The 15932-nt window shown below is 31.5% G+C and overlaps 1 protein-coding gene and 1 non-coding gene across 4 annotated transcripts; both read right to left on the bottom strand.

Annotated features, from left to right (window-relative positions):
• Positions 1-263: 263 nt before the first annotated feature.
• On the bottom strand, positions 264-5098 carry LOC105768459 (probable beta-1,3-galactosyltransferase 4). 3 transcript variants are annotated; one of them, XM_052630576.1, is made up of 11 exons: positions 4940-5098; positions 4674-4820; positions 3839-3941; positions 3690-3757; positions 3325-3600; positions 3125-3197; positions 2904-3024; positions 1897-1984; positions 1683-1808; positions 1482-1588; positions 264-657 (listed from the first exon to the last, which is right to left on the bottom strand). In XM_052630576.1, the coding sequence occupies exons 2-11, from the start codon at positions 4784-4786 to the stop codon at positions 512-514; spliced, it is 1221 nt and encodes a 406-aa protein (XP_052486536.1). In that variant the 5' UTR covers positions 4787-4820; positions 4940-5098; the 3' UTR covers positions 264-511. The 3 variants fall into 3 exon arrangements, with proteins under 3 accessions (XP_052486536.1, XP_052486535.1, XP_012443830.1); XM_052630575.1 differs by having other exon boundaries at positions 4674-5098; XM_012588376.2 differs by having other exon boundaries at positions 3690-3754; positions 4674-5097.
• A 10726-nt stretch (positions 5099-15824) lies between these two features.
• On the bottom strand, positions 15825-15930 carry LOC128041461 (small nucleolar RNA R71). The gene has a single exon (XR_008196483.1). It is a non-coding gene; the product is annotated as a small nucleolar RNA R71 (small nucleolar RNA).
• Positions 15931-15932: the final 2 nt, after the last annotated feature.

Genomic DNA, 15932 nt, shown 5'->3' with positions numbered 1-15932 from the left:
ATAGTAATTGAATTTAACCAAACAAACTATTAAAATTTTAAAATTGAAACTACAGAGACTAAAATTGATCAAATTAAAGTATAAGAATAAATCCCGCTATGAGTAGAATTTAACTTTCATCATTTAACCTAACCCTTTATATATATATATATTCTTAGATGGTGATGCTTAAAGATGAAGAAATGAAGATATCAAAATGGAAGCATTTCATCTTCAATTTCACCCACAATCATGAAAAAGGGAGAAATATCAGTCAAAAAGTGTAATGAAAAAAAGCCACTAATTTTGTGTATATATATATATATATAAAAGAAGCAAAAGCTTTATGGCTTAACTAATGGCACTTATTGTGGAGTTGCCTTTCACACTTACAAAACTCCCCATCCCCACCTAAAGAATTGAATTTTTTAATTACACACCTCACTGTTTTTTACAATGTATTCTCATGAAGGCCAAAAAAACAAGCTCCTACTGTTTACTTTGCTTTCTCCGGAGTTCGGAGGAAAACTGACTAAGCTTCAGTCCACAAAGCATTCTTGCCTTCTCCACACCGTCGGTGAACGTCTTTCATCCTCTCAACAGACTTGCATATCCCACTGCAGGTCCAATCGAACGAAGCAACACAAACGTTGCCCGCTTGAGCCTTCCACTCGCAATCTGCGGCAAATGTTTTTCGTCATCAATCTTTTTGTTTCCAAATCCTGGTTTTGTAACATACTCCTTGAACATATGGTATTTATTATCTATTCTTGTCTTTTCACATACACACATATACAAATACAGTCCCCGGAGGAAGTCCGGGGATGTTACCGAACAATTGGGATCATAGAACCTCCAAGCATTGCTTTAATGTTAGGTGCCTTTTTAAAGCTATGTTGCTCAGATTTGGGAGTGAGAGATTTTACAGAGGTATGGTTGAATGTTTCTAAGTTTTTCCTTGTTTATGGATGGTCCTTTCAGGTCATATCCTTATATTCATGTGTTGAACACGAGTATTTCAAGGGAAAAAATTAACGTCTGAGCAACATAGGTTTAAAAAATATTGTCGGTGATGGAAAATATTAGGCAAGTACCATGGAAACCTCTATATTAGGAGTCAGATTGCATTTTGCCCCATTTACTCAAAACATAAGCAAAAACTGGTCGATCTGTTAAAAACTTCGTTCTTTTCTACTGTTAAAAGATGGCGTAGCTTATGAAATAACCAGTTAGCCACATGTACCTTATGCTGATACATAAGGACCAGCTTTTAATAGTAGAAATAAATGAAACTTTTAACAGAAGAATCTGTTTGCTCTTTGATCTACCGTGAAAGGACCGATTTGCCCAAATTTTGAGTAGAGAGGATAAAATGTAATTCAACTCTTAGCACAAGGGCCTCCATATGACTAGTGAGAACCACTTATCGATAACAAGTTCCTTGATAAGATGATTCCAAATACCAGATGGAAACAAGTACTGCATTTAGTTTAGGATGTTACCTGTGGTGCCACAGCATAGGCTTCGATCATCTATATGATCGACATCCAACCCTATAAACCACGATCCCAACGAAACATCTTCATTGGCATACTTATGCAGCACATGCCTGGAAAATTATCGTTAAAGAAAGACGAGTAATAAGCACAAATGAACTTCAAACACAAAGATACAACATTTTGTTTAGAAGATGCAAAGCTTACTGGTTAATTGATATATAGGAAGCTAAATCTCTAGAGATGGCGTATAGTTGCCCCGTTGCGTGCCGGAAATACTTGTTTCCTTCCTCACCGAATTTCCAATGTTCGGGTTCGTGATATCTTACTCCCCTATCCATGGACAAGAATAAAAGTGAGAAAACATAAATTTAGGTTATAACTCCGAACTTCTTTGTTAGAAACATGACCTTGGACTTACTTTTGGGCAAGAACGGGACCGGATTTCATACAACCGATATAAACCCGGGGCTTGGTTCGATGTCGAGCCAAAGTTGCTCCAAGTGTTGCTGCAAAAGCAAATTTTGTTTATATATGTTTGAACCAAAGTCAATTCATTTTAAGTTAATTTTTTTAGTTTTACCAAACATTTTTAGTGAAAACAACTTTTTATTGTTTTCTAATTTTCACCTATTTTAATTTTTCAAAAATTTTTAACCAAACACATTTTCTTAATGTTTCTCATTATCCAAGAAAAAAAAAACCAAAAATGAGTATCCAATTGGTAAAAAGACCTCTCCAGTCCCTCTCAAAAAAATTAAAACAATTTAATCCTGTCAATTTTGAAAGTGAGCAACTAAAGACAATTAGTCACGACGATAATGTTTTCTATTAATTGTACATGATTTTAATTGGTATAATAATAAATTTAGCCTACAAAGTTTACACATTCTGTCAATTTGGTCCTAATTAATCCTGCAACGTTTGTGTAAATGCTTAAATGTTGAGGCTGAATTTGTTGAATATTAGAATAAAGGTCAAAATGACAAAATATGTAAACGTTAAATGCTAAATTTGTTACTATAACAATCAAAATTATGTATAATTGACGGAAAACATTATCGCCGCGCTTAATTGTCCTTAGTTGCTCACTTTCGAAATTAACAGGGATTAAATTGCTCCTATTTTTTTCAGAGAGACCAATTTTCTCAATTTCGAAATTGAGAAATATTGGAGAGGTCTTTTAACCGTACCCAATTTCTATCATATCAAATCTAGAAACACAAAAACATATCCAGATAAATGAGTTACATCTGCAAATTGTTGTCATCACAAAATACTCAGTTTCAAGTGCAACATACATTTTGGCCGCCACACGAAAACGGAAAATATATTAAAGAATTTTAGGTTTAATGTTTACCGGTTTAAAAGACTGTTCTCATGAAAGAAAAAAAAAAGAGAATGGGGAAGAAAATGTTGTATATGTACCTATATTTACATGCACATCATCATCGACTTTGACATAGAAATCAGCATCCCACAAAGCAGCAGCAGTGGCGAAGTATGTCTTTGTCTTGGCTGATAATTCAAGGTAACCCTCAACATGCTCCTGCTCAGAACAAAAAAAGTTTACAATAAAAAATAAGGCTACATAGCTGTTCCAGAGATATATACATAAAACTGAAAACGAGCGAGATTGAGGGTAGTACCAGCCGCAGAAAGTCCCCATGCTTTCGGTCTTCTGCTTCAATAGCTCTATCGAGGATACCCCCGGAGGTAGCACTATCGTTTGGACAGATAAAAAAGTTTAAAGAGAATTCAATTCAATCGAAATAGTTGACTATACAACAAAAGGATTCATAAAGCTTCTGTCCAGAAAACTTAGCTTTGAACTTGATAAAGTACATACCTATGGCCGATTACGAATCGCATTATGATTCCCTTCTCCTCTTCGAGCTTCTTTCTTTCTTCTCCTTGAGGCATCCAAGTAGCACGAACTGAATCTCTTCGTTTTCTGCTACTAAAAGCGGTATTGATGCCTACAACCATTAAGTATTTCCGTTTCCCATTTGTTTCGGGGATTTTCAGTTCGTCGGAAATGGGAGAACCATTAATTATTGATTCTTGCACTGCCCTTGTAGCGGCTAACTCCATCTCCAAATTCGATATTGTTTTGTCCAACGTTCTGCATTTTTATAATCCGTAAAAAAAATACACCTTCCACAACGAAATCAAAGGGGTATCTAAAAAAGCGAAGCACGGATATGAACTTACTGTATAGCATTATGAGTCCTCGAAACTTCACTGAGTATATCCTTTGATTCATGCTTCACATCCTTCTGCTAATATAAATCCATCGTGTAAGCTAACAAGAACTTAACAAAAGGCGACAAAATTATCGAGTAGTTGAATAAAAAACTCACTCGTATCGGATCACAACCCTCTGAAATTAACTTTAGTCTTTCATCTTTAACACCCATTGCTCGTGATATGGTTTTATCCTCGGCCTCCGGCACTGTCCACATTCTGATACCCCCAAAGATCTAATTAGTTCGGCATTCACATTGGTAAGAATATAACAAACTAGGACTGAAGATATAAAGGTAGCTTCTCGATTCAGGACAGAGAACATCCATTGATTCTTGAAGAAATTCGAGATAACGGTAATAACCGAAGATCCCGACAACAAGTTTGGATATAAGAACAGTAAACAAAATGAAATGTCAAATGAATATCATTAACTAAACACCATTTTCAGAGGAGGGAACATCGGGAAACAATCTCTCCCCGACATTAACCAATCCTTGCCGTGAAAGCGAATACAGAAAGATCTTGATGATGGCTAAAACTTTGAATCCACCATGAAAGAAGCATAAAACAAGGACATGAAAAGCTTCATAATGCTATATGAAGTGCAGATCTTAGCATTACACACCATTAAACAAAGTGGGTTCATTAATTACACAGCACATATCAATCTAAATGTAAAAACAAAAAAAACCCCTAAAAATTAATGATTATTTGTAAAAAGTTTTCATAATCATTGCCACTAAAATGATATACACAAATATATAGCAATAAGCCTAGTAAAAAAGTGATCTAAAATATGGTCCATGGTACTAATTAAAACAAAGAAAACAGCTATTGCTTTCACTAAGTTTTATATATATATATATATAATATTTACAATCACCTAATACATCAAACTGCAAATACAAGCTAGAACCAAATCAAGAAATGAAAATTAAAAGAATTTACCTATCAGAAAAGAGCATTCCAGCACAAAAACAGCCAATGCAAAGCAAAAGAGTCAACTTTTTTGTTACCATAGATTTTGGATTTGGATCAAATCCTTTGCTTTTCCAACTCATTTTTTTTCTTCTTCTTCTGAAAGTACTGAAAAATCTAAATCAAAAGCAAAAACCCAATTCTTATCTCAAATCAAACAAAGTCAAAATGACCCAAAATTTCAGATCCAAAACCTTCAACTTTCTAGAAAAATGAAACGAATAAAAGGAAAAAACCTTTTTACACAATGAAAGTGTGACTCAATACTTTGAATTTGTAATCTTTCAAATTGGGTTTTTCGAGATTTGTTTCAGCTGAAAATTTGCAGAGAAGAGGAAAAAAAATGATGCTGTTTTGGGAAGTTTTTTTGGAGATGAACCAGCAACTTCAACTGTTGAGTTTCTTACATATAAATATTATATACATTGAAATCTATATAGTATAGCCGACATTCCAAGAAATTTAGTGTTTTGAATTTTAAGGTGGGTTAATTTGCTTTTGGGGCCTGAACTCTTTCACATTAGAGTCTGAGTTTTTTTTTCAAGTTAGTCCCTAAATTTAGTAAAATTTTCCACATTAAAACTTAAACTTTTTTTAGTCCAAATTAATCCTTGAACTTGGTAATTGTTCGCGCATTAGGTTTTGATCATTTTCTTTATACAAGTCGATCCCTTATATTTCTTTGAAAAAGTTAGACAAAAAAGTCAAACCTCAATATGTGAACAATTACTAAGTTAAGGTCCTAATATGGAAATAATTGTCAAGTTAAAGTCTCGAAAAGTATATTAACCCTTTTTGGGAAGCATGTGGAGATGGCCCAGAAACTTCAACTGCTGAGTTTCTTACATATAACTATTAATATACAAGAAAAATATATAAATTTTCAATTTAAAATAATATAGCTGACATTCCAAGAAAAATAGGTGTTTTGAATTTTAAATTGGATTAATGCACATTTTACCCCTAAATTTGGGGTTTGATTTTTTTGGTTAAAAAATGGCATAAGTCCCTACACTCTTCATAAATTTGGATTTAGTCATTGCACTTTTATTTCTAGGAATTTTTCCATCTGCTTTTCAAATTTCAAAATTCAAGTCTAACTATTAACACTGTTAAAATCAATTTGTTAAATTTAAATTCATTACAGCGTGTCATATTTTTAGTTAGATTACTACGAAGTGAATGTCTTTTTATTTCAAAATGTCACACCAACAGATCAAATAAAGATAATTTAACAGTATGAACAACTGAAAGTAAAGAAACTAAATTCCTAGAAATGAAAATACAGGAACTAACTCCAAATTTGTGAACAACACTAGGACCTATGACATACTTTAGCCACTTTTTTTTGGTCCAAGCCAGTCTTGAAAAAAGGTTGAACCAAAAACAATTCAGATCCTAATGCGGGCACAGTCGTCAAATTCAAGGACTAACTCGAAAAAAATAATACTCAAATATCACGTTTAGAGACTAATTGGGGATAAAAAATAATGCATTAACACTTTTAAAGTATTTTATTTGTTTGATTTGGTCCAGTCCACAGGCTAAATAAGGGTTGGTAGTACATTATTTGAATCCTAGTTGTAAATTCATTGACATTTTAACGATTCCCCTAGTGCTAGTGCTAGTTGTAGTTGATTCTTCAATAATGCACTCTAAAATATAAATGATTTTTTTTCCATTTTTGGACAAAGAAACAATGTTGATTTCATGTTTGATATGACTTATTATAGGAAATTGTTAAGTTTTTTGGGCACTTTTTTTTTAATTTCAGTATTAATCGTTTTTATTATATCTGCTCTTTTTTATTCAATGCCAAGTACATTTAAACCCACTTATCAATGCCAATCGAATTAAGACTCAATCGGCCATTTCTTAAGTTCTTTATTAACAAAGAAAGTTGACACCTATGATAAAGTAATATTTCCACGTTAATCACTTAAATTAAAAATGATTAAATCAGTAAGGTTTAATTTTGCTATCAGTCTCTATACTTTTGAATTTTAAAATTTCAGTCTTGACTCGGATAGTAACCGTTAAACTCATTAATTAAAATGATATGACTTTTTGTGAGTAATATGGACAGATAGTAAGGCGACCTAACATTACACATATAATAATATATTTATCATATAACATTAAGATTATATGAACAGCTTACACATAATGTAGGGATTTTTTTACTTGAAATTATGTAGGAATAAATGTAAGGTATAATGATATATTTAGTCCTTCAACTTTAAAAAAATTATTTTAGTCATATATTTAATTTTTCATATTTCCTTCTTAAACTTGCTTCTTTGTCAAATTAACCCATAATGAATAAAAAAGTTAAAGTTTTTAACTTTCTTGACGTTGCATACACATGAATTGTCACGTGGATGATATGTCAGCATCTAATTAATTTTTAAAAAAATTTAAAAATTCAAAAAAAAATATAAAAGCAATTTTTAAAAATATAAAATCATTAAAAAATATTTTTAAAATTTTTAAAAATTAATTAAATGTTGACGTGTCATCCATGGGACTTCCCACATATATGCCACATCGACAAAGTTAACAAATGTTAACTTTTCCATCTATTTTGAGGTGATTTGACAAAAAATACAAGTTCAAAGACTAAAAGATATGGGAAATTAAATGAAAAACTGTCATTATGCCTAAATTTAACCATAGAAGTTAAAATTTAAAATGAATGTATATTAAATTACGATACACTCACGACGTGAGAGAAAAAATGTAACAATATATTTAATAAAAGTTCATAGAAAAATTAAATAATATTGCAGTTGAAATGGTAAAGTTAATTGTTTAAAATTCATTGCGACATAAGTTCAAATCTTATTGTGATTTAGTTTTTCTATTTATTTATAAAATATAAAAAAGATAAACACCCTTAAAATAATATAATTGACTTTGTACATATAAGGGTATCTTAGTAATTTTCCAATTAAGATGATGCTTTTGTGACTCGTGACATCTACTCCGTCGATGAGTTAATATAAATATAAATAAATTAAATCTTTAAATTAAATATAATACCAAATTAAGTTAAAAATTAAGAGAGGAGCTGTGAATAATGGTGGAGATGAGGAAAGCTTCAGACAAGACAAAAACTGTTCTAGAAACAAAGTACCTTAGAGAAGAATTTTAGGCTGTCAAAATAAAATAAAAATAAAAATAAAACCTATGACATAGTTTCTATTAGTCTTTCTATTTTATGAAATTTAAGGATTTAGTCCTTGTACTTTAATCTGATTATTTTTAGTTATTATACTTTTCAAAATTTAAAATTTCAGTCCTCACCAAATAATAACTGTTCAACACACTAAGTTCTGTTATTTTGAAAGTCTGATAGGACAAACATATTATCATATGTCTAATACCATGTTAGCTTGTTATTTTCACATAGTACTCACTAAAACTCCAATTAATGGATTTACGACTGTCATTTGCGTCAAGATTGAAAATTGAAAATTTGAAAAAAATAGGGACTTGAAATGATTCAATTAGGGAATATATATACTAAATCTACAAATGTACATTCAGTATAGGACTAGTAATTGACTTTAACCAAACGAATTTAACTGCTACTGTTAGAGTCAGGAGTAAAATTTCAAAATTTCAAAAATTCAAAAAGTACAAGGGTTAAAATAGACCAAATTAAAAAGTATAGGGACTAAAATTGATCGAATTAAAATACAGAGACTAAACCCAGAACTTTTACAGATTATAGGAACTAGTAGGAAAATTTAACCAACTTGAAAAATCAAAACATATGTGGTTTGGACCATTACCATTCCAACACAACATTTTCCAAACATTCATGAAGGGATATGGGTGGACACGTGACAAGAACATGAGTTCAATAATGGATTCTTTTAGGTTCTTCAAAGAGTTAAGAAGCTAGGCCTAGGCTAGGATTCAATTTAAAGTTTTGGTGATTGGTCACATTATTGATTTTTAATTTATTTGTAATTATTCAAAATTTTAAAAAAAATTATTTAATTCGATTCAATAGATCTATATTGATTTACGAATCAATTAATTTTTTAACTTCGTTAAATTAATATCCCGACTAATTTTTTATTCAATTATCTGATTTATCAATTTGATTCGATTTAAACAATATGGGTGATTATCGAAACTTGTAAATGATGGCAAATACATGGATAGCATTGATGCTAGGACCCAATTCCAGCACACAATATTTTGGATCTATTCATAGTTGTTTATGCATATGCATGTGTATATACTCCACCATGGCAAACACTTTTGCAACAAATAATTATAATTATTAATAAAGTTTGCTTTTAATGTCTATTTTTAGTGTAATTTTGCTCTTAATTCTCTTTTTTAAATTACTTTTGCCCTTAATTTTAAAATTTAGACGATTATTTTTAACAATAAGTTATTTTAATAATATTGATCTGACAGTTTATATGGTAATCTAGGTATACTTCATAAAAATTTAAAAAATATTAAAAATTTCAAAAAAAGCTCATAAATATAAATGTTTTGAATTAACCATGTCAACAATAAAGCATGGGTGCGCTTCCATGTGAATTGCCACGGTAGTGTCCCTAAATTTTTAATAATTCAATCAGTTTTTCCATTAAAAAAATAAGAGAAAGTAATTGAACTAAAATTTGAAGGTTAACGACTAAGGTAATAAAAAGAATTTATGATTGAAGTAACCAATAAAGTAAAACTTAAATGCTAAATTTATCATTATGCTTTTCTTTTTTTACGCAAAGGGATAAAACACTGAGTTTAAGCGACAATATGGCCAAGCCGTACCCAAGCATGCAAGAAGTAATGAACTCCAAGTGAGCATGCATGAGTATGCCATAGAAGCTAAACAGTCAGTAACTTTGTTACCTTCTTTATATATATGCTTGATTTTAACTTCCTAAGGTAGAAATAGAAGGCCAATGATAGAACGAAGAACAACATAGTGATGTTGTGCTGCCAACCTGTTTTAAATCAGTTGCTTTGCAGCTAAACTATTGGGTTCAGGCACAATATGTAGCAAACCCAATTTTAATGTAGCCTCAAGGCTGTTCAAAGTACCCTAAAGTTCTGCTTCAAAAACAAAACATCATCCGATATATCTTTAGAACCCTGAAATCTAGGTGCCTAGGTAATTTTTGCCTCATTGGTAACTTTTTCCAAGTTACTTCTGAATTTTTTTTATCTAAGTTAGTACTCGAACTTAGTAAAAAAGCCTTCGATTGATTTGTACTTGAAAAGTAATTTTGTTTTAATTGTTGTTGCAACAGAATTGAACAAAATCGATTAAATGCAAAGTAAAGCAAGGAGCAAAGTAAGGAGAGAATTAATATACGCTATTTGTTAACATAGTTTGGATTCACCAATCCTACTTTCGAGACTCGCTTAGTGAATGATTTTATTAAAGAAAAAAAAGGTTCGAATCACCTATTGACTTAAGCTTCAACAGCGATCCCGATTGTCACAAATTGCTCACCAGAATACCTCACAATACAATCAATAAAACTCTCCAATAAAAACTAAAAGAGGGTCACAAACTTACCCAATGGAATAGCAAAATACGAAAGTGAAAGATACTCAAAACTACACATAAAGTGACGCCATTAGCAACCTATTTATAAGCTGATACAAGAGTTCATCAAAAAGAGTTTTGATACACTTCAAACTCCTATTTAAAAGTTGAAATTATCCTATTAATTATCCTGAGTATTCATCATATAATAGCCTTCATAAACAAGTCTTCCAACATCTTCAAAATTGTATCAAGAGATAATGATACGGATAAGGACGAACATCTTCAACACCTTAAACTTCACCCTTCTTTTCCAAGTAAATAGAATGAAAGATAATCTCATTAATTTCATCTTGAATGCCCATATTTATTCATTTGCTGCAATAACGAGATCAAATTAAAAGTTAAACTATTATATCTAGTGCTATAAGTGTAGTGTTTTCGTCTATATACACTTGCAATTTTTCGAATATATTGGTTTAATAAAATTATTCATGATTTACATTAATGCCATTTGCATATTGTCTTGACATGGTTTTTGCATGCAACGCAAAATAAAATTAAATATTAGCTCACTGGTTGTTTAATGTTTAAACTAATACTAAGCGATATTACGTGGTCGGATCGTAATACGAAAAGACAACTTGTATTAGTAGACGAACCTAAACATGCCCTTAGTCTAATCGAAAATAATCGGAAATGACCAAAACGATTGAAAGACTAATATGTCGTCTATCAAATCCAATTGAAGAGATGATTTATCTTGGGCATCGGGCCGGATGACTCCCAGAAAATAGAGACATAGAAATGACTAATTGGACTGACAGTACATCGGATTGGACCCAATAAGAATAAATCTTTAATTCGTTTATGAATTTATTCACTTGTGACGTTCAAAGTTTGGCATACCTTATTATTGAGTAGATGATAAACTATTTATGCGTGACCATATACTTTGATGTAAGTAAAAGCCTAAGTTTAAATATATAATGAATCAAAAGTTGGCGAATTGGGTATACGACTTCTACAATATGTAGCATCATTCATAATAGTGAAGTTTATAGCCCAAGACACGGGTAAATGATATCCTCTCTTTGGCATTACATGATAGATTAAAAGTAAATGAAGCAATGTGTTGTTCGTATTTTTGATGAATGACTTCGTTACTATTTGATAGTAATTGACTTTTCATGAAGGAAGATGTAATTTACCATGATATAAAATAGAATCATATTGGGAGAGCGAAATTATCCTAGAGAGATTAAGGATATCCTATGAGGGTAACACACTTATGACAATGTCATTGGATGAGCATTGATCTAGTTACTTTTATAATGATATGTCAATAAAATGAAAGATAATCTAATTAATCACATCTTGAACGCCCATATTTTTCATTTGCTGCAATAACGAGATTAAATCAAAAGTCAAACATGTCAACCCGACAACTTTGACTACACCAAAGCTGTCATTCCATCTGTTGTTTCGAATGTGTTGCAATCAAAGTCCCAATACTTGGATTTCGTTACACCTTTTGTCCAAACTTTTTAAAATACTGTTAAATTATAATGACATGACATTTTAAAATCATATGACGCGATTCGGTGAAAATTGTTTTCTAATTGCAAATTTGAGAAAACAAATGCAAAGTAAAAATTACTTTATCCCTTAAATTTTATGATGATCTAATCCCAAAACTTACTTTAATTCATAGAAATCACTTTTAAAGAACAAGTCTAACATCCAAATCTCGTATATCATGTTTTGTTAAATTTTCAAATTACCATATATATTTTTTTGCATTAAAAAATACGTCTTTCTAAATTATCAATTAAAGAACTATCCTAATTATTAATTTCTATAAATTGATATATAGAAGGTTTTTTTTCAATTTATGGGTGAGATTAAAGGACTTATAAATATTTTTAATTGATATTTACGAAAGTAAAAATACATAAATAAGATACGTAAGGATCTCTATAACTTCTCTTGTGGAGTTAAAAAATTTCACCACCTATTATTTATTAAAGGGTAAACTATAGGAGAGGTCATCCAGTTATGGTTTTTTTTTTGTCACCCAACCTGTGGCGGAGCTAGAAAATATTTTTTGGAGAGTCAAAATTAAAATATTTATACTTTAATTTTATCATTTTAATAGCTTATATATTTATACTTTTTAAAGGGTTAAATTAAATTTTTATCATTTTTGAAGGAACCAAAGTGTAATTTTACCACTACTAATTTAAAATTTTATAAATTATAAAGGGCCTAAATTAAAATTTTACCATTTTAAGGGGGCTATAATATATATATATATATAAATACAAGGGGAGAAATTGCACAAATCTTAAACCTTGGGGGCCCTACTTATATTTTGGGGGGCATAGTATATTTACTAAGGACTAAATTGAAAAAAAACTAAACTTTGGGGGCATCCTTGGGCCTCTACTTGGCTCCACCGTTGCACCCAACTATGAAAAGTTACAAAACACACATATAATTATTTAATTGTTATTTTTTTATCACCATCTAGCTAACGTAAAAATAGAAACACTTAAAATCCAAGATAATTAGGAGATAAAAAAGACAGAATTAAATAATAAAGTGATTATTTTATAACTTTTTTATAGTTTTGTGATGAAAACATAAATTACCCTTTATTAAATTATAAAAGTAAAGGATAATAGGGTTTGGATAAGAGAAGCTTTGAGATTTCAATTTAAATACCCATTATATGCAACATCATATCATCATCATCATCATCGTCATCATCATCATAATTATTAAATAATAAGAAGAGTTGTAAGATCATGATTTCTAATTTTGACTTTGGCAAGAAGCCTCATTAAATTGTCTTACATATATTTTAAAGGCAGATAAAATGTCAATCACATCAAAGCTTGGAAAGGGAATTAGGACCTGCCATTGAGTGTGTTTCTTTTATTAGGTAGTGATATCAAATGAACCACAAGTTCTTCACTAATTAATGATTTCTTTTTGAAAATTTAATTCGATTGTGAAAATACTCGAAAATTTTTAAGTTGATATAATGTTTAATACTATCTATAATTCATTCCAATTTCTAAATAGGAGGATAAATGTGCTTCAGCCCGCTCGAATCTACATCTTCATGTACTGAAAATAATACCAATACCAACAAAGTTAATACTCAATCCGCTCACTAATTAATGATTTTAAACTTTGATAATATAGCCAAACAACTTCTTCTTCATTAAGAGTTGTTTATAAGGTAATACAAACTATATATTTTGCAAGTTAATTGACCCTAAACCAGTTTGATTTAGCAACTAAAAGCTATGATTGAACTATGAAGTTTATGGAATGACATGATGAACCTTCTTTGTGGTGGTAAGCAAAAAGTATGAAACATATATGCATGATTAATTGAGAAGGAAAGGTACCTTTTTATTTTATTTTTCTTGATGGAAACATTCCTTCTTTTATTTTTTTTTGGTGCAACAACAGGATTGAAACCTATTAACTATAAAATTATTACAACTCACAATTCCTTTCATGCATAATTGTATTACATGTTTTTGAAATCGGATCGATAGTTAATGATAACACTCTAGAATAACGTATTTTTATATATTAATTATGTATTTATTCTGAGTATGATCCTGCTAATTTGAGCTATTTATGATCTTTTATCTCATAGGGACTAAATTTGAAGCAAAAGCAAAATTAAGGGCCAAAAGCGTGAATTTAGAGATAAAATGGGCCAATGTGCGACACAAGGAAAAGTTGGTGCCAAAAGTGCAAGCATGGAGGACACAAGGGTTGAAATGCAAAAAGAAGAGATTTTATTTTATTAAACTCTGTATTAATTATATTAGGATAATTAATATTGAGATAATTATTAAGGATTATTTTAGGATTTTATTTTATCTTTATTTATCTTCAATTAAATGTATTTATCTTTTAGGAATTTAAGTAGAATTAGAATATCTCCCTAGCACTATAAATAGGGGTGAAGTGACTCAAAGGGAGCCCATCTTTTCTTTTTTCAGAACACTCTCTCCCCAAAAGTCTAGGCTTTTGTTCTTTTCATATTTCTTTTCAATAAAATCTTTATTTTTATTTTATTTATTTTCTTTTCTACCACAACCATGAGCCACTAAACCCATCTAGTCAAGGTTGTCAAAAATCCCCAAAAGGGTTATTGAGGCTTAGAATCCGTACTTAGCCTTCTCAACGAGTATTCATCGTTTCTCCGCACTCTGGTGACGCTTCCGTCCATGTCCCTTAAGAAGTAAGCTTTTCAACGTATGCAAAGGCGACCGCTTTGTATGTTTTGGGAAGGTTGCACAGTCGGTTCGTTAGCTTACTGCGTCAGAGGTTGGCGAGCCCAAGAGACAAAATGGCGTGGGATTCGCCATTGAGAAGCGTTGATCTAGCATAAGACGATCCCACAGAAGCGATTGTTGGCTAGAGTCAGGTTCCACCAAATTGTAAGTCTAAATCATTGGAGCTGGTGGTCGTAGGCGTCCTCTTCCACTATAACTGGCTTATTCGGTTTGGGAAGGATCATCTAAAAGTGAGGATTTAACCCAAGGCGAACGAGACAACCTGGAGGTGGAATCTCCCATAAGAATTTTCTTTCTCTCAACTCTATTATTTATTTATTTTTCTAATTTTCAATTCAATATTCTTAATTGCTTTTTATTTTATTTTTCGTTTCTAGATCCAACAATTTAATTCTTCTATTGTTTTTATTTTTTTTAGGAACGCAGGTTGTCTTGGGCAAGACTCTGCTTGGGATATCACGAAACAAGATATTTTGCAAGTCCAGTCCCTGAGGATTTGACCCTACTTCCCTTTTACTATTCTTTTCATTATTTATTAGGGATAGGATATTTTTGGTGCTTTCAACGACCGCATCAAATTTTGGCGCCGTTGCCGGGGACTGGCAACGTACTAATCTTGTTTCTTTGTTTCTTATGACCAGATCTGCTCCAGGTACTCTTGCGTTCGATTCAGAAATTGAGAAGACTGCTAGAGCCAATCGCAAGGAGACAAAGTTACGAAAAAAGCAGTCAGCGGTGGTTGGAACTCAAAGTAACCCACCGCCACAAATAGAAGTCGACGACGAAGCTGAGTCTAGGGTTAACGAAAACCCTACTCAAACAATTGAAAGTGAAAAAGTAGAAGTCGACTCACCAGAAGAAGTGCTTAATGCTAGGGTTAACGAAAACCCAAATTTAGCACACGATCCAATGGCTCAAACGATTCGGCAACTGGCCGAAGCTCCAACAGAACAACCGCCATTATGCATCGCATATCCTACTATAGATACTGATTTTGAATTGAAGTCAGGTTTAATCCAGTTATTGCCAACTTTTCGTGGGTTACAAAATGAAAATCCCCACAAGCATCTGAAAGAATTTCATATGGTTTATCTTAGCATGAAACCTCAGGGGGTAACTGAGGATCAGATTAAATTGCGTGCTTTCCCTTTCTCCCTAGCAGATTCCGCTAAGGAATGGTTATTTTATTTACCCCCTGGATCTATTACAACTTGGGCTGATCTATCTCGTTTGTTTCTGAACAGGTTTTTTCCAGCATCTCAAGCAGCTGAGCTAAGAAGAGAGATCATTGGAATAAGACAAAAAGAAGCTGAGTCCATTTACGATTATTGGGAGCGATTTAAAAGTTATGTGCAAGCTGTCCACAACATGGTATAA

The sequence above is a fragment of the Gossypium raimondii genome, chromosome 5 (assembly GCF_025698545.1).
Source record: "Gossypium raimondii isolate GPD5lz chromosome 5, ASM2569854v1, whole genome shotgun sequence".
Taxonomy (NCBI): Eukaryota; Viridiplantae; Streptophyta; class Magnoliopsida; order Malvales; family Malvaceae; genus Gossypium; species Gossypium raimondii.
This window is presented reverse-complemented; position numbering and strand designations above follow the sequence as displayed.